Source organism: Ceratotherium simum, chromosome 26 (assembly GCF_057802395.1).
Source record: "Ceratotherium simum simum isolate JZ-2026a chromosome 26, ASM5780239v1, whole genome shotgun sequence".
Taxonomy (NCBI): domain Eukaryota; kingdom Metazoa; phylum Chordata; class Mammalia; order Perissodactyla; family Rhinocerotidae; genus Ceratotherium; species Ceratotherium simum.
Genome location: NC_141925.1, coordinates 8,785,770 through 8,811,086, shown reverse-complemented (window position 1 = coordinate 8,811,086; position 25,317 = coordinate 8,785,770). Strand labels below are relative to the sequence as shown.

Here is a 25,317-nt window from a genome sequence, read left to right as displayed (position 1 = left end):
TGTACTTTATCGGCCAAAGAAGTAGAAAAGGCCCACCTCATTTCTAGGGCTCGTACACTGAACCTCTGGATGGGGAAGGGGCCAGAGTGGCTGCCTCCAGGGAGGGCAGCCAGGTGGCTGGGGGCAGGAAAGAAAGGGAGGGGAGAAAGGGGCGGTGGAGAGAGACAGCTGAGAAGAGGATTGTGTCTCACTGTAGGGCTTGGTTTGTTTTTGACACGCACATATGTTGCCTTTTGCTTACAAAATGAATAAAAGCCTGAGATGTCAGAGAGCACTGCGTGGGTGTGTTCACATGTGAGCGTGTGTGTCTGTGTGTTCTCACAGTCTGGGGTAGGCATGGGCAATGCAGTTAAAGCAACAACTCCAGTGGGAAGCAAAAGAGAGGGCGCTCCATGGCCGAGGCAGGGCCTCGGGCTCCAGCATGCCCGTGAGTTTCCAGAAGTACATGCTGCCTGACTGGGTCCATCTCTTCAAATGGGAAGAGATCCAGCTGTCTGCCAGGGCGTGAGGACCCCTGGGGACCGCAGAAACACACCCATAGGCAGAAACCAAAAAAATCCTTCACCCTTCACTAAGAGCAAAACAAACACAACTCCAAACAGACAAAAAAACCTCCCAAACCCCACAAATACCTCACTCAAGAAAGGAGACTGTGAAACAGAATAATATCCCCGTTTGTTAAAGACCCAATATATACCAGAGGCTTTACTTAAGCTAATTGTCACGTGATTTTGCAGACGAGGGAACTGAGGCTCAGGAAGGCAGAATGCCTTGCCCGCACTCGCGCAGCTAGAGGGAAGGCACAGAAGCGTGGTTCCAGCCGGGTCTGCTGGCGCCTGGGTCTGGTTTTCAGATGTCAGTCTTTCCTCCTCTCCTGTAGCCCGGATCCTCGGGCTGCTTTGCCTAATGAAGAGAAATGTTCTGTGTGCAATTTGGAGCTGACCGCTGGACTTGGCGACAATTTATTTTGTGACTTCCCAGTAAAAATGGAGTTCTTTTTTAGGAACAATGACTCTCCTAGGGCAGAGCCAGGAATTTTAATTGGGTGAGAGGCTGCAGCGAGGGGTGGGTGGAGCGAGCACCAAGTGGAGAGTCAGGAAGCACTTCCTCCAGTCCTCACTGGCTGTGTGACCTTAGGCAACAATACTAATGCTCCTAACAATAATAATAGCCTCTACCTATTGATCTCTTCTTATGTACCAGGTGCTGTGCATGCCTGATTTAATTTTCTTAGCAATCCTGCCAGGGAGGGAGGTACAAACATCCCCATTTTGTAGATGGGGAAACTGAGGCTCCAGGCATTGAGCAACCTGCCCAAGGCCACATGAACAGGAAGTGTTACATCCAAGATTTGGGCCTGGGCAGAGGGGCTGCAGGGTCTGTGCTTTTACCATTGTGCTGTAGTATTGATGCAAATATAATACAGCCAAACACTTATGGAACATTTTCCACATGGCATATGCTATTCCAATCACTGTGTCAATATCACTGTATCAATATGTCATTTAATCCCCACAGTGACTCTGTGAAGTCGATGTTATCATCTCCATTTTTCAGAGGAAGAAACTACCTTCTCGTGTGTTTAATGCAAGTTATCTCCTTCCGCTGCATGGTTGTTTTCTAAGAGCTGTCACTCCCAGAGAAAGGGTTAAGGTAGGCATGGACCCAGGTCCTCTGGGGTGGGAGCCGGCTTTAGAGCCTCCCTCTCTCTGTCGGAGAGAAGCTGGTGTGGGGGCGGAGGAGCTCGGGGAAGAGCTGGACAAGTACCTCACCTATACCTTCTCCGGGGGGTGGAGGCACAGGCTGCTCTCCTGGGCTCGCCAAGCCCATCTTCCATCAGTCCTGGCTGGGCAGCCGGCCTCCTTGGCAGAGCGGACGACAGCCCGAGGCTCCTGGGCCCTGTGTGGCTCGGTGAACTGTGCAAGGAAGGGAGGCTCTGCCAATGTGTCACCGGCCAGCTCCCCCCTGGGCGCCATCTGGAACGCACTGAGCTGAGAGCCAGGACTGGCCAATGGCTGCCTCCTCCCCTGTGCGGGCCTCACCTCCCTGAGCACACACCCGGAGCACTCAGCCTTGACGCTCAGGGAACGTGTCAGAGCATCAGGGAGAGAGCCTCCCAGGGGAACCTCTTCTTTAGGCCCCAAAGGGCCCTATCAGATGATAATAAGAATACTAGTAACTGACATTTGTTAAACCCTTATTTTGGCTGGGCGCTCTGCTAAGTGCTTTATATATATTGACTCAATTAATTTACTCCTTGCACACCCCCATATTTAAGTATTATGATTATCCCCCATTTTATAGATGAGGAAACTGAGGCACAGAGAGGCTAAGGGACCTACCCAGGGTCAGGTAAGTTTCAGAGCCAGGGTTCAGATTCTAGTTTTTAAAGTCTAGCTGGCAGTTGTGAGTCCTGGATTCTAATCTTCGCTCAGTCTCTTACTGATGGGTAATTCTATTCAGTCCCCTGCTCTGTGTTCAGTCCCCTCAATCTCTTCTTCTGCAGGGCTTGGCCCACATTTTCAAAATGTGTTCATCAGAGTTGCAGAGTTCTGTCAGGAGCTATGGGGGGGGTGGTGCTGGGGAAGGGACGAGGAGAAGCTGGGGATGAGCGTCAGACCCCCGACCTCTAAACTCTTTTTAACCTGAGATCAAAGCTCCACTTTTCCCTGCTTTCTGTATTAGGGTTATGTGTGAGAGTTGGTTTTACAGGAAGGGTTCTGCTGCTTCCTATAGGTTTGAACACTAGCAATTGCTGATCTGACATTCTTGTACCCTTAAAGAGGGGGAAAATGAGCCTCAGAGAGGGTGAGAGACCCATCTAAAGAGGCCCAGCAAATTAGTGACTTGGGCAGAGGGTGTGTTGGTTCAGAGTGCAGGTTCTGGAGTCAGACATAAATGGGTTCAAGTCTTAGCTCCGCCTAAGAGTAGTGGTGCCCTTGGGCAGGGTCAGTTCTTGGCTGCTACACCATCTTTGTCTTAACTACCACCAAGTGCTCCAAGTGGGAGAGTGGAGGCCCTGAGTTATTTCTCTCGTGGAAGAACTCAGTAATGGGGTCATCTTTCCTTCTCCTCTTCACCCTCAACACCAACTCCCAATGCAGAGGGCACAGGGCACCCAAGTGCCTTTGGACCTACTCGTTCTGATGCAGAAACCAGCGGTACCCAAGGACTGTCCCCCATAAGGAATAATTTACAGGGACTTTCTATCTGTCAACTTCCACTGGCATTCTAATGGAACAGAGTCTTATGGATAAGGAAAGGGCTGTGCTTGTGACAAGAAGACGTGAATAAGAGACTATGTGTGACCCTAAGCAGCTGTGTGGCCTTCAGCACCTTACTTCATGTCCCCAGGCTTGTGTCCTTATCTTTAAAGAGTGGTGTTGGAGGTTTGATGATCCCCACGGGCCTCTGCAGCTTCAAGAGGGCAGGCTTCAGTGATCCTGGGCACCAGGAATTATGACCTCTCTCCTTGGCATCCAGACGTTTTCCCGAGAAGTCTTCTCCCTAAGCACATGCAGACGCATGAATCAGACAGGGTCGGAATTGACCGAGTCTCCCTCTTTATCAGCGGGGTGAATGACGAGACTTTTGAGTACTCCTGGCCTTGGGAAACTGGCCTCAAACGGTCCGGCTACAGGGCTTTCAAAGCGCTGTCCTGAGGCACCGCTCTGACGAGAGCTTTTGGTCAGGCCAGCATTTCTATGCAATGAAGTCTGAGCCTGTAAGGGAAGAGATTTCCTGAAGGAGAAGCCTGGCCTCCTCTGGGCAAGGAAGCTGCCCTGCAGCGGTGAGCGTGAGAAGGAACACCCAAGACGCTTCCTCGGGGTATAGCAGTGTGGCCTGCATGGGTTCCGCAGGAGCTCCTCCTTGTCCTGTCTTGTCGAGGGTGAGCTGCTGATTAGGTTGGTCAGATTCCAGAGCCCCGATGGAGCCGTGTCTCCTAGAGGGCAGGGTGACCGGCTGTCAGGTAGCACATGTGTGTGGCTTCATCCTTTCTGAAGCCCAAGCAGTAGGAGGTTCAGACTCATTTCTCAGCAGAGACCTGGCCTTCTTTCTCCCTCTGTCCCTTCCCTTCAGCCCCACACACTTTGATGCCTTCACTTGATCCGTGCCTTTCTGGTTTGCCAGACACCGTGGTCAGTGCCCCACTCACATCTCCCTACAAGGTCACTTGTAGAAAATTCATGTGCACCCTGATGGCTTCCTACATTTCTCTGTGCACAGGGGAGGCTGGAAGGCTGGGGAGTTAATGCCCCAGGAGGGACTCTCAATCAATGAAGGATGAGAAGATGGATTAAATCCCCCTAATTCCTTGCCACCTAGTGGGATAATTCTGAGATGTGTTCTACACAGTCTCTCAGCTTGTCTTCAGCTGGATTGGGACTTAGTTGCCGCCAGTGGCCACCCTCCCATTGACACATCCTTTATTGGCTTCCTCCCTTCTCACTTCCTCCTGTGCCTCCTGGATGACGTCCAAATAAACCAAGGTTCTCAGATGCTGATCTCAGGGTCTGCTTGTGATATTATGATTTATAATAAGAACTATATATTTGGTCTTCATCCTGTTTCTGGCACAGAGCTCCTAAAACCCCTGGAATTTCCTGATGAGAGCATAAAGGTGTCTTTTGTTATGTTAATGAGGTGACTGTTAGAAAGTACCTAAGGATGGGGGCTGGTTTCCTGCCAGTGGAGCCAACCATGTGATTAGAGGTTTGGAACTTCAGCCCCTCTTTCCCCACCTCTGCGGAGGGGAGAAGGGCTGGGGATTGAGTTCAATCACCAGTGGCCTATGATTTAATCAATCTGCCTATGTAATGAAGTCTCCGTAAAAACCCCAAAGGACAGAGTTTGGAGAGCTTCCAGGATGGTGAACACATGGAGATGCAGGGAGAGTGGTGTGCCTGGAGAGAGCATGGAAACTCCGTGCCCTTTCCCCATACCTTGCCCTGTGCATCTCTCGTCTGGCTGTTGATTTGTATCCTTTAATATCTGTTATAATAAACTGATAATCTAGTCAGTAAACTGGTTTTCTGTGTTCTGTAAGCTACTCTAGAAAATTAATTGAATCCAAGAGGGGGTCGTGGGAACCTCCGATTTATAGCCAGTTGTTCAGAAGCACAGGTAACAAACTGGACTTGCGATTGGCATATGCAGTGGAGCGCAGTCTTGTGGGACTGTGCCCTTAACCTGTGGAGTCAGATGCTGTCTCTGGGTAGATAGTGTCAGAGTTGAGTTGAATTGCAGGACACCCAGCTGGTGTCTGAGAATTGCATTTGGTGTGGGGAACCCTCCCTACCATTGGAATTGGGTGCAGAACCCTAACTGCTCTTGGAGGGACCCACACTAAGACATATCCTCACACACTCTTCACTACAGTGCTGGGGGAGGCAGGGTGATTTTACCCCCATTTTAGTGATGAAGAAACTGAGGCCTGGAGAGGTTAATGAATTTTCCCAAAGTGGTAGAATGTAGGACTCCTGACTCCCAATTCACTACTATTCTTTTCTCAACAGTATGCTTTGGTGCCTCCTAAGCTCCTGTCTGATATAAGGGAAGACATTGGTTTGCATTGGTAAAGACCAATGAGAAAAGAAATCTTTTGCTGCTGTCTTCATTTTAGTTCCCAAGACTAGCAGTGGATTTGTCTAGAAAAAGCCTTGCCCTTTGATTAGAACTATTGATACCTGGATGGGTCACTGGAGCAGGAAGGGATTTTTAAGTCTTTTGGATAAGATATTATGGAAGGGTTAACTAGTACCTTGGTTGATCCCAGGGTCAAGACCTTCAAGAAAAGCCACAGAATCAGAACATTAAACATGGAAGGCAGCTTTGAGGTCATCCTGGCTAGTCTAAACCTTTCTTTTACAAATGGGGAAACTGAGGTCTAAAGAAGAGAAATCCTTAAGGTCATCTGGTAACACGGAAATTATGATCTGAGAGAAAGTAAAGGAAATATAGGCAATCAGAGTCAGGTTTTGCTAAATCAGGAGTCTATGAGAACTTGCTAAGTTGGGAATGGAAAACTGGAGTTAACTCTAACCAATGGATGGGGCTACCTAGAACTGAGCAGGCTTGTGAGGCCCCCTAAACTTTGAGAGAAATGGTTCGAGAATTGATTAGTGATGTCTGCCTCGGTACAGGACAGGTGAGTACTGTTTATCTGCTAACACGTAAAGACAGGCTCAAGAAGGCTGGGACCACGGTTAAGACAGAATAGGAACCCACAGGCTGGAATTTGGAGGGATGGTGAGGGTAGGTCACCAGTGACAAAACAGTGCCTAAAGGGGGTGGCTAGTCTGGTGTACAGGTTACTCAGTGACCCTAAATTACTTTTCTGCTCTATCCTTCTCTCTCAGGATTCTATCATACCGCTTTGGAATCCCAATAACCTTGTAGAATGCAAACACACTTTATTTTACACGGCAGATGCTTAAAGTAAAAATTCTGGACCCTGCTCCAAATTTTGCCTTTAGCCTCTTGTCTCATAGTCCTAAAGTTGATTAGTTCCATTTGGGTCTCACTTTCCCCATATGAAAAATAAAGGTGTTGGACTAGGTAAAGAATTCTTGAAAAGCATTCAAAGAAACAATAGTTCTGCAGGATGGTTGCAGCTATTATGTGGAATAAAATAGGTTTCCATGATCAATTTCATCTGGAATATTTCTGGATTAATAAAAACTTTTTTTTTAACTGCAGGACTTCTCAGATCCTTTAATATAAGAATTTACCTTAAAGTGACTCAGGTAGACAGAGTTCACCAAACTTACTTGAAAACAGAAAATTTATCATACAGGATAGTGTCTAAAGGCCTTTCAGCTTCAAAGAGCTAGAATTCTTTACCGATCTCCTTTGCGGATAGAGATTTAAAGAGAAGCATAATCAACGATTGGCTCATTTTAGTTCTCTCCTAAAGACATGATAAGGTGGTTGGTTTTTAACCACAGCGTTTGCATGGCTCAAAGCAAGTGGCAACCATGGGGGTCATTTCTTCAGCAGAACACTTGAAGATAAATCAATCAAATTGAAAACAACTGAAACAAATTGTTCCTTAAGACCAGACTAGATTATTTCAGTTACTTCCATGATGTGACTGGAGATAAAACCAACTGGCAAAATTGACAGCAGAATAGTGTTGACTAGGGGGCTTTTTTTTTGGGGGGGGCACAGTTTTTGTCAGAATAGCTGCTAGGAGGTTTTCCATCTGAAAGTTTTGCTCAGCAAAATCCTGCTCAGCATTCTACTGTGGGTAGTAGGTTTAGCTTTGCAGCACAGCATGGCTGTCATGATCACATATGCACTGTTACAATCTCCACATGTGCAGGAGAGTTCTAGGTGCCTGACCCTAAATGGTTCTCCACACTGGGGAGGTGTCCAGCCTGGGGCAACTCCAGCTGCCTGTGTCTGTCTTCAGAGACAGACTCTTCCTTTGAATGAAAGGCTATCTTCTTTCTCTATTCATAAGAGGCCACACCTGTTTGATCTACCTTTGTACAAGTCTAGTCATAAATAACTTCAAACTCTCCATACCAATAATTTGCATCAAAGACTATTGCAGGGTCAACATTGATATACAAGAATGGAAAGTACAATGGTTTTTAACCTGAGCATCATCAGGATCATCTATGGAATTTAAACATACTTGGCGCCACCCCTGGAGATTTGGATGGGAAAGATCTAAAGTGGGTGCAGGCATCTGTATTTTAAAAAGCTCCACAGATACAACCCACACGTCCATCAATAGAAGATTGGACACACAAAGTGTGGTTTATTCCTACAATGGAAAGCTATCCAGCAATAAAAAAGAAAAACCTGTTGTTACATGCAGCAACATGGATGAATCTCCCAGACATTAGGTTAAGTGAAAAAAGCCAGTTACCAAAATATATGCAATGTAGAATTCCATTTATATAAAGATCGAGAATAAGCATAGCTAGTATATGGTGATAGAGATCAAAATTGTGGTTTCTACTGGAGGGAAGTGAGATAACAACAGAAGGGCACAGGGGCACTTTCTAGCGGGGGATGAAAATATTCTATATCTGGTTTTAGGTGTTGGTCTACACAGATGCATACAATTTCAAAACTTGAACTGAATCCTTAAGAGATGTGCATTTTATTGTGTATAATTTATACCTCATTTGAATATAACAGTATAACTTCCATATTAGTCCCCAAATTAGGGTCCTGTACCTGTGCCAAAGTTAGAGAAATGACTGTCTCCAAGCTAGGGAAGGGTCTAACCCAGCTCAGCCCAGTTACAGCCTCAAGAAATGGAACACTTCCCTAGTCTCTGCCTTATATCACAAACTCCCATTTTCATTTACCTTCCAGAATGTCTCCCATCCTTTCTCTGACTTTTGGATAATAAAACTTTAGAGAACTCAACATAACAACAAGCTTAATAATAAACCCATAGGTCTTGGGAACTGTGCCCCTGTCCTGTCTCCAGTTCAGTAGCCACCTCTGCATTCCTGGGAATCCCATCCCTCCTAGGCCACCTCGTATGGACTTATGTTTATTGAGCATCTACTGTGTGCTCAATAAAGGAGCCTGTTGGCTCCTTTACCAAGACGATCTCATTTTCTTTTCAAAATAACCCTGAGAAGTAGATATTTTTTACTATCTTCCCCATTTTCCAGATTAGCAATTGATAAGGGAAGATAAATAACAGGCCCAAAGCTAACATCAAGCTGTTAAGTGGAGGATACAGGGTTAGAACAGTGATTGCAAAACCTCTTACAATTTAAGGCCTCTTTCCTTCCAGGGCCTGAGGCGAGAAAAGCAGAGACGGGCGTTGAAAGGAGAGATACAGTGGAATGTAAAGGTCCTCACTTGACTCTGTTTTTATGCCCAGTTGCCAGAATTCAAGCCAGCCAGGCCCCGCACACCCAGGCAGTCCTATGCTCTCTGGCTCACCCCTGCTGGTAGCTTAGAAGTGGCAGCCTCAAGGCGACTTTTGTTTGGTAGAACTTAGAAAACAAAAAGGAAGCAAGTGGGAGATGTAGAGATGTTTTTCCTTTTAGGACTCCTGCTCCCTGAGATCAGAGGAGTGGGTTCCCGTAAGGGGGTGGCTAGGCACAGGGAGACGCACTGGAGCAGATTCTGTGGGGGGTGTGTGTGTGTGTGTGTGTGTCGGCGCGCCGGTGCGTGGAGGGGGGATTGCTGTACCCAGCGCAAGGCACTGGGGGAGGAGGAAGCGGCAGCGGAGATCTGAATAACTGATTCTTCAGCGGTACCAGACGCTCGGGAGCGGGCGGAGAGCGTGGTTCCAGAACCACGGACAGCGGCGCGCCGCCGCCGCAGGCGCCCCCGCTGCCAGCCAGCCACCTATCCTGGCCTTGTCGCCGCCGTGCGCTCCGGGAGCGGGTGGCGGCGCGGAGGGACTACGGGGTTTGCCTCGGCCTGCCTCCGGGGAGGGCGGCTGCGGAAGGGAGCCGCTTTCGCCCGCTGGAGATCCAAGCCTCTAAGGCTTTCGCGGGGGCTGCTGCGTCTCGCCGACTGAGAATAAGTCCCTAACTTGGCGTGGGGGCGCCCCTGCCTTCCTCCTCCTCTTCCTTCGAGGCGACTGCAGCAGAAGCACGTCCCGGGAGCCCGGCTTTGCCAGTGCACCAGGGTGGCCAGGCGCTCTCTGGACTCCCGCCGGGAAGTGGGGAGCTGAACGCCCGGCGCCGAGCTGGCCCCGCAGCGAAGGGCCGGAGGGAGCTGCGTTCCCCCGCCCGCGCCTCTCTCGGCCAGGGACCTCGGGGATCCCCGGCCACACGCGCGCGCACGCTCCCACACTCACTCACACACACACTCGCCCTCACGCACACCGCCCCGGAGCCTGGGCTGCGGAGAGGGCTCTCGGGCGCGCTCAGAGGACCGGGCAGTGGCTGTCCAGAGTGGGGCGGCAAGCCGAGCTCTGGCTCTTGGAGGGAGGCGCCAAGGGTTTAGCCAGAGTATGGGGCCGAGTGAGCGCTGAGAGTCGCGGCCGCAGCCATCAGCCCTGGAGATGACCAGGAGCGGCCACTGCTGAGAACTATGTGGAGAGAGGCTGCGGTGAGTGCTGGCGCGGGACGCGGGGCCCGGGCGGCCTCTTTGGGAAGAAGACGGTAGGAGGCCTGGATAGGAGGGGGCAGCAGGACCGCAAGAGGGTCGTTGCGTGGGAATGATCGCACCTCCCTCGGGGATCCGGGACCGCGGGAGCCCGAGTCCTTCCCTCCCCCTCTCCTCCTGCCGGTTTATCGCAAACTCAGCCAGCCCACCCCCCACACCCCCATTCCCTCCTCTTTTTCTCCCTACCCTCCTCGCTTAGCAGCTTCTGGCCGCACAACTCACAGCAGCCGGCGCCAGGGAGGTGATAGGGGGTAAGGGTTGTGGTGCCCAGTAAGCTTCTCTTGGGTGGCTAACCTAGGGCTCCGGTTCTCCTGGGCGCCCCGGAGCGGAGCTCTCCATATCGGCCACGGAGTCTGAGGATCCGCACTGGGGGCGTCTTGGGCACGGGGCTTCAGCTCTCCCTCTCTGGTCGAGCCCCCTGTGCGCACAGAGGGCCCGTGAGCACTGCAGACTGCAGCCTGCCCCTAGTCCCCCTCCCCCCCCAACGGTGGGCTGACCCTGCCTCTCCATCTCTTCTCCGCCCCGGTAGATCCCTGCTGCAGAGCCTCCGGCTGGGATAGCCGCCCCCCGTGGGGGCGATGCGGACAGCGCGGGACAGCCAGGGGAGCGCGCGGGGGCCGCAGCATGCGGGAACCAGCTAAACCCGGTGGCTGCTGAGGCGGCCGAGATGCTCGTGCGCGCAGCGCGCCCCACTGCATCCTCGACCTTCTCTGGCTACAGGTACGTCCCAGCGGGAGACCTGGGCTTGGCGGGCCGGGGAGGAGGAAGATTCCACCGAGGGGAGAGCGGGAGAAGGATCAGGGAAGAGAGAGGAGAAAGCGGGAGAGGGAGCACCAGTAGCGAGGCGCGGGAGGAACACCAGGGGGCGCTGCGGCTCCGCACTCCGCGAAGCTCCTCGGAAGAGCGCAGAGGCCGGTGCGAGTTAGCCCCAACTTCGCCTGGCTCCGGCAGCGCCCGGCCCGAGGGGCGCGCTCCTGTGCACGCGTGCACGACTGTGCTGGTATTTGCAGGCACGTGCGGCTGTGCACCTGGCGCGGTACGTGTGTGTACACCGCGTGAGGACGTGTGCGGACTCCGGATGGCCGTGGGCACCGTTGTCGCGGCCTGCGGCTGTGCGCAGAAATGCGAGCGCACATGTGAGGGTGTGCAGCCCACTGCTCACGCGCACCTAAGACTTGGTGACAGGACCTGAAGTGGAAAGCCTGGGATGGGGCTGTACAGTTCATGTCCGTCGGAGAGCTTCTTGGGAGCCTACCTTTCCCACTACGCACGTTTTTTGCCAGCTCCCACGCGTCGGCCCTCGGGGGGACGCGCATCCTCTCCGGAATTCTGCATTGCTGACGACGCGCGTGAGAGAGGGTGTGTGTGTATGGGCTAGTGTGTGCACATGTGCGAGTAGGGGGCAGGTCCCGGGGCCGCTTGCAGTTGAATGGAAATCGCTTCACGGCCCCTTCGCGCGAGGTGGGGCGGGCCCTAAGTTCCCCCAGGTACCCCGGAGCCTAGAGTGCACAAGTGAGCAGCCTCACTCCCAAGCTCTTGGGGTATACTCTGCAGAAGAGGATCGGGGTCTGCAACGGATGCAGCGTGCAGCCTGGTCTGTGCTGCACCCCGCGGCTTTCCGGGGGGCGGGGTCAGTCAACTCGCTTAGCGCGGGAGCAGGGATGCGGAGTCTTGGTGCCGCCTCCGCACGCCAGGGCTTGTCGCTAGTTCGCTCCTTGTGAGCAGGGGGCGGGGTTGGTAACTTGGTTCTCACTAGACCGGGTGGGAGGGGGTGGGTGGAGGGTTTGCTCTGCGCGCCTACGTTCCTGGGCCGCGGTCTGCAGCTAACTTGGGGGATGCGGTGGGAGACGCGGGCAGAGTCGGGCATGGAGAAGGGGCTGGAGATAGGGCATGAGAAGGAGGCTGGATGCGAAGATGCATTTGGGGACGGGGATGGAGAATTAGCTCAAATTGGAGTTGTGGATAGAGTTGGAGATGGGTCAAGGGATGTGGATGGCGTCGGAGTCGGGGAATGGAGTCAGTGACGCCTGCAGCTCGCTCTGGGGTTGGGCTCCATACTTGGCTCCTAAATCAAGAGGCGGGGTCGGTAATCTCTTTCGTCTAGAACGCTCGCTCACCGCGGCCCTGACTCTCCCTCTCCACCTTGCAGGGACCGTAAGTGGCGACTATGGGCAGACTGGGCTATTGGACCCTGCTGGTGCTGCCGGCCCTTCTGGTCTGGCGCGGTCCGGCGCAGGGCGCGGCGGCGGAAAAGGGTCCCCCGGCGCTGAACATCGCAGTGCTGCTGGGCCACAGCCACGACGTGACGGAGCGCGAGCTGCGAAACCTGTGGGGCCCCGAGCAGGCGGCGGGGCGGCCCCTGGATGTGAACGTGGTAGCGCTGCTGATGAACCGCACCGACCCCAAGAGCCTCATCACGCACGTGTGCGACCTCATGTCCGGGGCGCGCATCCACGGCCTCGTGTTTGGGGACGACACCGACCAGGAGGCTGTGGCCCAGATGCTGGATTTTATCTCCTCACAGACTTTCATCCCCATCCTGGGCATCCACGGGGGCGCGTCTATGATCATGGCTGACAAGGTAAGGCCGGGAGGTGATGGGCTGCCAGGACCCGGGAGAGCGCCAATCTTATGGTGGACACCCTTGGTCTTCGGGAGCCCCTGGCATCCGTCTTGATCTGAAAGGGGGTCGTGGCCACTGGCCCTGGTGAGAACCAGGTCCTGCTTCTCCAACCTGGAAATGAATGGAAATGATTTTCGTCTTGGTTCTAAAAGTGGGGTACACAAAGTCACCTTGGGTGTGCCAGGAAGAACTGGGAAAACGCAGAAATATGATGGGGTAGTGGAATGCTTGGAGATTTCCAAGTAGTGCACAGAGGCGAGCCTGGGGGCGCTTGAAACAATATGGCTCGTATTTCTGTAATATCAATTTTGCCTGATCGTTTTGTGGAAAATGTTCATTTTTTCCCCTCTTGTGGTAAGCGGCTAAAACTATTTCAAAAAAGATTAAATGTGGGTATGTTATGGAATAAAATAAAATTCCACAAAATGCAAAATTTTTTAGCTAAAGTGCAAAAGGGCAGAGAAATGTCATGCTTAAGCAGACTCTGCAATTCGGGGAAGTGGGGTAGAACATTTGAGATGTCCTGGGCTAGAGGCACACAGGAGTGTTCCTGAGGGGAGTGGGTGTGCATGGAGAGGAGAACACTGCAGACCCAGAGCATGGAGGGCCTAGCATGTTTCTACATGCTCCTTGGGTGGGGCTGACAGGGGCTCCAAGACCCTCAGATGGTGGGGTTGGCTCCCAAGGATGGGTTTTGGTACTGAAGTCGGAGAGCGTCAGAATAAAGAAAGGCGTTTTCAAATCTCTTGGCTTAGAATGATGAAGGGTCTTTCTGTGGACCAGCTGAGAGTGTCGATTTGGAGGAGAGGGGAGACAGACTTGAAGATTTGAGTGAGATGCTATGAGGGCCTGGTTTGAGAATTGTGCAGAAGTGGAAAGATGGAAGAGGGTCGCAAGGGAGAAGCAAAGGGCGGAATGAGAAAAAAGGGGAGGATTGGAGTTGTGGGTGCACTGTACCTCTGTCTAAGCCCCAGGAAAGGACTGGGGGGTCAAAAAGGGGAGGAAAGGGTGAGTGTACTTGTGTGCCGTGGTCCCCAGCCCTGAGACCTTCCTGGAGCATGTTCCTTAGATAGCAGGAGACATCCTAATGGAGCGGGCAGACATTTGTCACAGCACTTTCCTTCTGACGCTCTCAAAGCACTTTTATATTTATCAAATCAGATTCTGCTTCTGCCTCAGCAATTCCCACCAGCTCCTTTGGGAACTGTATTAATTCTTTCAGGTCTCCAGGGCTGCAGCACATTCAGCCGAAGTACACAACTGATGCAGTATCTTATTAAACATTCATTTAAAATGCTTTGCAGCCTAGCAGAATTCCTATGTGTGGCTGAGCATTTTCCCAGCCATCCCTCAGTTTCTGGGGGCTCCTTTCTGGGAGGAAAAAAGTAGGGAACAGCTGTGTCCTGCCACCAATGTACAGGCCATTTTGGAACTGGAAAGGGCCTTAGAGTTTATTAGAGCATCCTATAACTTTCAGATGAAGTGACTGAGGCATATGGCAGTTAAAGACTTAGCCAAGACCACATGGTGGGCGGTGGAACTAGATCTCTGGTTTTTCGGTCCCAATCTGTGATCTCACATTCCACCACATGAAGACTACCCTTTAATTTTGTCATCCCTTCTTCAGGAGGGTCAAGGATTTAATCTCATTTTTTGGGAGGTACTGAGCCATGGAGAGGTGCAGAGATTCAGAGCCTGGAGGGCTTGTGCATATGGAGTGACCAGCCTTCTGATGAAGGCATGAAGAAGAAGAACAGTGGTTTCCAGCAGGAGTTGGAAGTGCGATTTTGGGATCTAAATATTACCACCGATCCCTCCTCCCTTCTGAAGTTTTGACCGAAGAAGCAACACACAAAAAGCAGTGGCCATATTGAGAGTGAGATTTCTGAATTGACTAGGGCCCAGCATAATCAAGGGAGAAATCTGGTAAAAGCTGACTTGGAGAAGGTGTTTGAGGCTTAGGCTGGGAGGTCTGAGCTGGCAGGTGTGTGGCTCAGCCTCTTACCTGACTTACCCATCCAACTGTAGGCAAAGAAGCAGGAACAGAGAGGGGGCTCATAGTTGAGCACCCCCGTGATCTGCGGTGGCCCTGCCCACTCTGAATGTCAGGCTCTGACCTACTAGACCAGCAGCTGCTCCTCCCTTGAAGGGGTATTAGAAAGAGAGTTTTGAGAAGTCCAGGGGGTATGGGTGGAAGTCTATATGTGGAAGGGTATATATTGGGCCCCATGTGTGGGATGTGCAGGTGATGTTGAGAAGAGTTGGGTTAAAGGGTGGTATTTTGAGAAACCTGGATGTGTTAAAAAAGGAAAGAGACTGTCTGAGATGTGAACAGCCCTTCTTTCCATTAGTAGCACATCCAGTTGGCTTGTGTCTTTGCCACCTGTTTTCTTTTGGAGCTGAACGCTGAGTATAGTTGGTTTGGCTCTGAAGAAGCTGTCATGGGATGTTGCCTAAAACTCCACCTTGGTTGGATGAACCAATGGTGTGTGGCCACAGAGTCTGAATCTCCCCAGACTGACAAGGCCTCTCTGTCTCCCTCTAAGGTGGTGTTCATTTGGTAAAGGCCAGAACATACCTGTGTTGTTTTCACTTCACAGTGATCGTGCCCCTGTGGATGAGAATGGTAGTTAATTTGATTATCAGTTAAATTGAACACTCTTCCCCCAATTTTTACCTTTCTCTCAATCTACTTGACCCTTGACAGAAAAGAGTAAAGCTTGGTAATAATTGAAATGTGTTAAGTGGCAGAGTTTTGTGGTGTTAATTTAATTTACAATGGAGATGTAAATTTTTGCTTCTATCAGTGGGTGGTCTTGCAATATAATTAATTTAAAGTGAAAATAGTGCTTGATGTAGATGAAGTTCTAGTTTTGTCTTGTTTGGCCATTTTGATCCCATCCAAATGAAATACACCCTGGTTGCAGTAACAGCCCCTAGTAAATCCAGCATGTGCACCAGACATTTACGTTCCTGCTCAGTGTCCTCACCTCCTCCTCCCTTTTCCCCCTTATTCCTAACTGGTCCATGGGGGAAAAGGCCAGGCTGAACTTTTACTTAGATCTCTCCAGGTGGGTTACTGCTTTATATGTTATTTCTATACATACCTCATCTTCTCTACTGAATGTAAGTTCCTGGAGGATGGATTTTTTAAAAAAAGTGTGTTTATGTGTATATGTGTATTTGAAATAATGAATAGTCCTTCTCCACAAACAGTTTATAAAATAATGTTTTTTTCATTGTAGAGCACTTAGAAAGTACATTAAAGTTTAAAGAAGAAAATAAAAATCTCCCTCTCAATCCTATTGCCGAGAGTAACCACTGTTGACACGTGGGTCTATTTCCTTCTAAGCTCTATTTATTTAGTTATAAGTTCAGGATTATACTGTGTATATAGTTTTATTTATTGTACTTTGCACTCTGTGGGCTTTCCTAGTCAGAAGATCGAGGTTTTTCTTTAATTCTAGAAAAATATCAGCAATTATCTGTTGGATGTTTCCTCTCCAACATTATCTCTTTTCTCTCCATATGTTCTTTCTCAATCAGTTCTCCATGTATCTTAACTTAAACATTTTTTTTCAGTTCTCTGTCTCGCTGTGCTATATTTGAGAAGGTTTCCTCAAATCTGTACTCCAGTTAACCAGCTCTTTTCATTTGTGTCTGGTCTATTATTTCGCCTATCTGTTGAGTTTTTAATTTCAACCATGGTTCACTTTATTTCCAGGATAAATAATTGGTCCATTTTCATACCTGCCTGCTTTTTTTCTGTTTTATGAAAAAACTCTTCTCACTTTGTGGATGTAAATTCCTCCTCTGTCCCTTTGAGAATTTTAAAAAATACTTATTATAAACTCCTTCTCTGATTGCTCAAGCATCTTTGTTTCTTCAGGTATGAATTCTTCTATTCTGTAGAGTCTGATCATTGGATGTCCTCATATGTTCTCTAATTTTTGTTTGTGAACTTATTTTCAAGGCAATTTTATGATTTATTCTGCCCTCCATCTGTAAGGGTGTGTGCTTTCAAACCAGAGCTCATGTCAACAGCTCAGCTCAGGGCTCTCTTTCTGTTCTTTATACCCTATGGTGCAGGCTTGGGTCCTACTCTCATATAGGTGACTTCATTTTGGCTCCTTGACACAGACAGGGGCATCCATTTTTGGCCATGACTCGTGGTGATGGTGCAGATGTTCCAGACCCATTCTCAGCTAGCAGCATCGTTCTGGGTCCAGTTCTGCCCCTTATCTGCTGGGTGGATGTTGGGATCTCTGCTCCCCTGGCTCCTATTGGACCCTTCCCCCCATGGACCGTGTGGCTTTGATTCCTACTGGGAATTATGGAGTCTCATCTTCTGACTCCTTTATTTTTAGGGAGTCCTCTCTATTTTTGATCCGTGATTCCCTTTTCTTATTTCCAAGCAGTACTTTGTAAATTTTAAAATATCTAAAAGTTTATCTATAAATTCTATGTCTTAGGAGCAGAAGAGGGAGGTTACTGAGTGTGTTCACTCTGAGTTTGACCCAGTTATATTTCACAACCTGCTTTTATTTTTTTCAAACTTGATTTTGTATCTTGGAATTTTCCCTTAGCATTAAATAGACTTCTCAAACAGGGTTTTAAATGGCTGCAGAGTATCCTGTTTACACCACAATGATTTTAACTCTTTTTCTATTTTTCCACCTTTAGTGAGGTTGATTTCTGGTCCACATGGGTGTTCTTTTCAGCATCTGGCGCGGATCTCGCCCTCTGCATTTGTTTCTCAGTAAATGTTTGTTGATTGAATGAATCAAGTCATTGGCTCTGATGCCAGCTTGCTGCAGTTTCCGGATGAACTCACCACACTGTGGATCAGGGCTTTCCAGGCAGCGTTTGTTCCCTAAATGCTGACTGATTTCATAGGTGTGTGCCAAGTCTCCTCTTCTTTCTAGTGGGCAGATAATTACTAGCCATCCCGGAGACTAACAGAAATTGGGGGTTCTGTACAAAAGGCTGTGTAGCGCTGCTGAGTAACAGCTCATCAGCAGGAGGTGGAAGTTGGTGCTCCTGTAACCCAGCAGCGCAGGGGTAGGATGTGAGTGACGGGCCTTTCCATTAAACACTGAAAGCTCACGGAAAGGGCAGACACACGCATCAGAATGTCGGTGGGGCCCACTCAGCTCCTGCTACAGAGGCATCAGGTAGTTCCTGAGAGAGTGGGGAGGCCTATCTTTAGCCTTTTGGATGAGGCATGTCAGATGCAGTCTTCCACTCCTCCTCGCATAAGTCATCGGAGAGCAACAGGCATCACTCGAGAGGCACGATTAACTTTCCAAACCGCCCTTGCGGGTCGTCGGCAATCTCTTGGACCCTGGCTAGCTGTGATCTGGTGGGTTTGGAATGAGGAGTGTTCATCTTCTCTTTGGTAGCCTCAGGTGGAATATGCCTCTCTAGGTAGAGTTGGGGTCGGGGGAAAGACAGAGAGAAGAGGGGAGGAGAAATATGAATAGAATCTTGGGTTTGTTACAGGGAGTTGGTGGTCTCTGATCAGGCCATCGTGAAAACAAGAGGTTTCGTTATGAACTGGCGTGTCTTGTTTGTCCTGCACTTTATTTTCTTATTCTATTTTATTATTCAAATTTGAATTAGTTGCCAACACTTTAAAGTTAAGCAACATCACATTTTTAAAAAATCCAGATTTCGTGCTTCTTTGAAAGAATCAGAAGGCCTGGTACTGCTGGGCCTACTTCTCCGCGTGGGGACCGTTGGCTGGAGATGAAGAGCCCCCTCCTCCCTCAGCCAGGACAGGTGCTCTTCCTCTCTTCAGTCTCCAGCTCGTCCACTTCACTCATCTGTGTTTCGTGCTTCGTCCTAAAGGCAGCAGGGTTTGAGGCCACCTGATGCAGGTGAAGAAAATAGCTGGTCTTTTGTTAAGAGAGCCTTTCCCGGGCATTCTCCTTCTCTCCCAGGGGCTGCTCCTTGGTAGGTGGCAAGTTCACGGTGTGCGTGTGGCCGTGCTGCTCTTCTCACTGCCACCATCATTCATCCACTATAGCACACCCTCCTTTTGAGCCCACAGGCCTTAAATCCCTTTCAACACGGTACTCCAGGAAGCCACTACCAATCAAATTGAGTCAGAAGACCCCAGAAAACCTTGGACAGAGAGTCTGAGGGTGTAAATTCCTTTTCTGCAAAGCAGTGTGACCTTGAGAAAGGCCCTTTGCCTTTCTGAACCTTAGACTCTCCCTCTGTGAAATGAGAGTTTGGGATGATATTATCTCTAAGGCCCTTTCAGCTCTGAAAATTTTATCACCTTCGAGAAAAGACTGGAAAGAAACATACCAAAATGTGAGCAGTGGTTATCTTTGGGTAGTCGATTCATGGCCGTTTTAATCTTTTAAAAAATGTCATTACAGGATGGCTAATAAGTTGGACCTTGAGTTAGAATGTCTGGGTTTAAATTCAGGTGCCATCACTTACCAGCTGGGTGATTGTAGGAAAGTTCCTTAATGTCTGTGAGCCTCAGTGTCTTCATCTTTAAAATGGGGACAATAATAGTACTTACTTCACAGAGTTGTGAGAGTTACATGACATAGTGGATATAAAGTACGTAGCTCAGTGCTTGGCTCGTGATAAATACTTATTACAGGAAGGCTATTGTTATTGTGTCTATCCTTTGTAGTTTTTATTTTTCTCCAAGGTACATGCAATTTTTAATAACCATACAAAATGCTGAAGGGTGATGTGGTGTTATGAGTATATCTCCTGTGAGAAACTGGGGATGAGTCCACAGAATTCTTGGAAGTGGAGACTCCAACATGAAATGCTTCATATTTGCTTAACTGGGACAACCAGAAGCTTCCTTTGAGTTCTTAGGACCTGCCATGAGCTTTATCCTGGCAAACTGAAGATTAAGTGTGACCAGTGTGAAAGTGACTCTAAGAGGGGATCGTCTCAGTGACCTTTCAGTAAATAACTCCACAAGTTGGATGCTATGTTTGCACAGGGCTTAGGGCTTTGGGGTGTGGACATATACAGTTTCTCATTTCATCTCTGCCAAGGAATAGGTAACTCAACGATAGCCTGGGGAACCTGGCAGGCTCAAAGATATTTGATTAAAGGATCCTTATGTTCTTATTCTTTTGCTCTTATTTTATTGCCCTTTTAAATTAACAATTATGAATCCAGTTGGTTTAGGGAAGGGGCTTAGCTTCAAGAGGGACAGTAGATTTTGGTTAACTAAAATGATTAAGATGTGGGATGATGGAATTCAAATTCAAAACTGTCTTTCCAGATTGAAATGAGGGACCCATACTACAGACTGCACTGGAGAGTTTAAGAAGAATTTACACTCTTGCAAGAAGGGGGAGATGTGGCTTTCCAACTCACTTTAGGATGCTTTTTGCAAAGGTCGTGAACCCATGGACTGCCTGCTGAATCTGGCCCATGGATGCAGTAGTATTTTATTTCGCCAGCACAGTATCTAAAATGCTTGAATTTTAATGTCTTTGGATGAGGCATGCATTTTCAAGTTCACTACAGCCCTCCCGGCTCCCTGTTATTTCACATTTGGCCAGATTCACGCATTTAAGTTAACTACTGGTCTCTGCAAGCATTTGAGATTGTGAGCCCCAATCACAGGGTTTTTATTTATTTGCATGTTTGTTTTGCATGGACCAGATGCTCAGCAGATTCTGTGTAGTGATATTGCTCTTAAAAAAGCAAAGGCCACATTTCTAGAAATACGATGTCCAAATTAAGAGAGATGATAGCTCCATTATACCTTTTCTGTTCTTAGGAGTGCTTTCAGCTGCAAGTAACAGAATATTTGACCAGTGGTGACTTAACCCATTAAGACATATTGGTTTTTTTCTTTAACAAGGAGCCCCTGGTCTGGTTTAGTGACTCAATAACTGGTCAGGGACTCAGGTCCTTTCGATTCTTCTGTTTTGCCTTCCTCAGCTGCTGGTTCATCTTGGTCACAAGATGGCTGCTTCTGTTCCAGCCATTGCATTTTCACATACCAACGTTCAAAACAGGAATAAAAGGGAGAGAAAAGTAGCTTTCTTCCTGGTCCTTCATCCTTTCATTAGAGTAGACTTCCCCTTACATTTCTTTGGCCAGAACTGGGTCATATGCCACGCCTTGAACGTCACTGGTAGAGATTAACAATCCAGATTCTTCTTCAAGAATGGATAAGTGCCACTAGAGCAAACTTTGATTTTGTTAGCAGGGGTAGAGGAGCAATGGCTAAGTGGTACAACTGATGATTTCTCTAGCAATACTGACACCATTATCTGTAGACTTGACTTAGTTCTGGGGGGTAAACATTTAACGATCGATGTTGACAAACTGCAGTGTGTCCAGAGGAAGGGCCTCCAGGATTGTGCAAGATTTAAATGACATATGATAAGACTCTCAGGAGACATATTTAGGGAAGTGCCGCCTGGAGAAGAGAAATCTCAGAGATGATATGAAAGGATGTGAAAGTTCAAGAACCCCATGGGCTGTTAGGGGGTAGAAGGTTGAGTCTTAATTTTGTTTGTTCAGGGAACAGAATTGAGGCCAGAGGATGAAATTATAAGGAGTAAATCTTCAACTTGATATGAGGAATAGGCTTTGGCACTTAGGTTTCTAATGGACAACTGTGATGTTTCATAGAATAATAAGTGTCTGTCGGCCGTAACTGAGCTGAGAGTGAGTGTGATCAGTCAGGAATGAGGTGGAGAGTTGACCTCACATTGTCGAGATGGAATCCAGTCACCTCTGAGGTCCTTTCTAACTCAGAGACTCTGTACCTCTCAAATCCTTGATTTTTTTTTTTAAATCCCCAAATCCTGGTACTTTAGGCCCTTGGATTTGGTTGAAAACCAACATCCTCACTTTCTGTGCATGTGAGTAATTCAGTATAAATGTGCCTGGCACGGGGGAGGAATTTATGACCCCTGCACCATGGCCTCAAATCCCCACAGGACTTTGCATCATCTGAAGGGGAGACAATATTTGAAAAGCAGAAAACCTATGTATATATCAAGTCACACACACACATATAAATATAAACATAAGTAGGTCAGCCGGCGTCATATTTACTGGTGGAAATGTTTTTGGCTAAGAAGCACATCTACAGAAGACGATGTTTAGAATAATTGCCAACGATGTGCAAATGGGAAGTTTTTTCAACGCATCCAGTTAATCATGATGACTTATTAAAGTATATTCACAGTTTTGCACATCTTACTGTTGTAATACTTTCATATTCCAAAGGGATAGCCAGAACCCTCCTGATTTTTTGGTTGTCAAATTATTCTTATTTGTCCATTGTACTCCCCTGCGTTTTGAACATTTGCTTATGGCAGAAACTGCTCTGGGTTCTGTTCCATTGTTTATCTACTTCCTCTGTTTTCCCCTCACATCTCCCAAAGAAAAACGAAACCCAAAATTGCTTTCCAAATGCTTTGTCTTTCCATTCAAATTTTATTTTGTCTCATATGATGGAAATGGATATGTTCTTTCTAATTATTTATTTATAATAATAAATATGTATAGGTAATCGTGTACAGAGTACGTGTACAGAGTAAAAAAATCCAAATACAGGGGCCGGCCCCGTGGTGTAGTGGTTAAGTGTGCGCGCTCCACTGCTGGCGGCCCCGGTTTGGATCCCTGGCGCGCACCAACGTGCCGCTTGTCAGGCCATGCTGTGGTGGCATCCCACATAAAGTGGAGGAAGGTGGGCACGGATGTTAGCTCAGGGCCAGTCTTCCTCAGCAAAAAGAGGAGGATTGGCAGATGTTAGCTCAGGGCTGATCTTCCTCAAAAAAAAAAATCCAAATACAATACAGCATTCAGAGAAAGAATATTTGCTCAATTAACACACGGCAGAGCCTGACACCCGTTCCTCTCCGGGGAGGTGACTGTGTTACCAGTTCAAAGAGGAAAAATGTTAATTGGATTGGTAGTTTGTTTCCACTTGTAATTTTTGCTGAGGTTGGTATGTTAAAAGGATCTTTAATTTTTAAAATCTCACTGACTTGAAAGAGGTTTTCATTTTCCATTAGTTTCTCACTGTGTCTGTTTTGCCAAAACAAAATGAAAACCCACTCTAGAATGTGAGGTGACTTCTGAAAATTGCTGGCACCTCAAAGCCAGACCCACACACTCACCCAAGGAATTTAGGATAATTTGGGGTGATCTGGTAGGGGGGTCATGATTACTTCATATGCTAATGAAAGCTATGGACCCTTTCCAGAGGAATCCATGTTAATAAGCTTGCGTTCAATATTATGTGCAATTTCAGGGGTTCACAGACCCTCTGGAACCCATTCATCGACCTCCTTGGAATTGATTTATTGATTGGTTTATTAATATGTTCATTATTCAAACATTTACTGTGCCTGTACCCTATGCCCAAATGTTCCGTCGACATATCTGTGATCAGATTATTTGCTTTGACATAACTCAGAGTCTAGCTGGAGGAGACTTGCAGTTAAAGCCCAGAGAGATGCAGCTCTGATTAAGGTAGAGCAGGGGCTGTGGGAATATAGAGGAGGGGTACCTCCTTCTGGGGTCTGGGGGTGGGGGCTTTGTCAGAGAAGATGCCCTGGAGGGCTGTGATCTAGAGTCGGATTCGAGAACTCCTGATCGTGAAGAGGCTGGCATCCTATGTGCCTGCCTCTGCAGGTGGTCATCGTGTGCAGCCGAGGATGAGCTGCCTGGTGAAGGAGGCTGGCTCATGGAGGACCAGGCACCAATTTACAACCTAGGCCTTTCCCCTCTCTTAACATGTTCCTCAAGGCTGCCAGGCTTGAGAGATGTTTTGAAAGCTCCTGAATTTTCCCCTGGACAGCAGCCCTCACAACAAAACGTTGAGCTTTTTTGCCAATTTCTGTTTTGTTGTCACAAATGGCTGAATGTCTCCTGCTCTATCTTGTCTCTTCCAAATTAGGAGACTAGCCAGAAAGAGTGAGTGGCATTTGAAATCCATATTGTCTTGCATGCTTGTAGTCCCAGGGCTGGAAAAAGCCCCATATTTTCCAGGTGACTTGTTTCAAAGCTGAGATATTTGTAGGGCTGAGGAAATGTAGTGTTGGTTGACTTAGGTGAATAAAGCCAGAACCCTGGGAAGAGGGTGTTGAGCTGCAGAAAATGACAGGCTTGCTGTGGTTCCGGCGCTACGTGATGGGCATGGCTTCCACCAATGGGATTTTGAAAATGGCAGGCCCCGGTGAAGACCTGAGCTTCCTGGTCAAACTGCCCTTTAGTTAATTGCTATTGGTTTGCCTTGGTTAATAGGTACTTGTTTTTTTCTTCTTTTCTTTCTTTCTTTTTTAAAAAACTACTTGGTAGCCTTAAAAGAAGTACTTTTATCACAGAAAATTTCAAACACATACAAAAGTAGAGAGAATAGTATGATAAGACCTCATGTACTCATCGCTTCAACAATTATTAACATATGACCATTCTTGTTTCATCTACAACTGCACCACTTTCTCTACCCTCCACCACTGGATCATTTTAAAGCAAATCCAAGACATTGTTATATTTCATCTATAAATATTTCAGTATATTTCACAAAAAGATAAGGATTTTAAGGACTGTTAAAAAACATAACTACAGCTAATATAAAAATAATCTGATGACCACACACTTTAGAGAATTTGTGAGATTCAGAGGCATATAAAGAAAATAAAAATCATCTTTGATCTTACCATCCACAGACAACTGCTGTTAACATTTTGGTATATTTCCTTCTAGTGTTTTTTTCTATACCTTATGTACAAGCACACACATATACATACAGATGCCATAATTTCACATATCAATTTTAATTTACTTAACATTTTATTGTGAGCATTACAGACTATTTCTAAACATTTTTATCTGCTACATTTACCATCCTATGGACATATTGTGATTCATTTGATAATTTAGATTTCTTCAAATCTGCTGCTTTTAAAAACCAACACCCTGGTGAATATCTTTGTAATGAAATGTCTGAATTGCAGATTTTTGGTTTTGAATTGAATCCTATGACTGAAATTACTGGGTCGCTGTGCATAAAGAATTTTAGGATTCTTGATACTGCTAATTAGTTTCCAGAAAGATTGGACCACTGGACACTTCCAATAGCTATGTCAGAGAACCTCTGTCGCCTAACTCTGGCCAGCACTTGGAACAAAAATTTTTCTAATTGGCTGGATGAAAATGTTATCTCATTGTTTTAATTTGCATCTCTTTTATGGCACCTGCTGTGGAATATATTTTAATTTAGTCGCATTTTTATATTCTCTACGTGTTGCGCATCTTAACCTCTTTGATATTCCTCATTGTGTAAATGGAAAACCTCAGAAAATGATGGATCTCAATATAAAGTACTGTGAAATAATTTGAATTTTTTAAAAATAATAAATATTTTGAAGCCTGGCAGGGAGTTCTATGCTTATTCATTCTTAGTCACCAGGCATTGCTCAACCGTTGTGTCTGTATCAATGTCGTTGCAAGAATTGCTTTAAAATGTAAAATTCCCCAGCAGAAAATCATTTTGTGGGACTTGACGATTATGATTTGCCAGGAGGTGAGATAGAGAACCATGTCCTAGTGGGCCGGAGATGTGCTCCTGTCACGGG

At 47.5% G+C, this 25,317-nt stretch overlaps 1 protein-coding gene across 1 annotated transcript; it reads left to right on the top strand.

The window, feature by feature from the left end:
• The first annotated feature begins 12,190 nt into the window (after positions 1-12,190).
• LOC106803072 (glutamate receptor ionotropic, NMDA 2A-like) lies at positions 12,191-23,398 on the top strand. The gene is made up of 2 exons (XM_014793391.2): positions 12,191-12,679; positions 23,372-23,398. Exons 1-2 carry the CDS (start codon positions 12,266-12,268, stop codon positions 23,396-23,398), a joined length of 441 nt encoding a protein of 146 aa, XP_014648877.1. The 5' UTR covers positions 12,191-12,265.
• Positions 23,399-25,317: the final 1,919 nt, after the last annotated feature.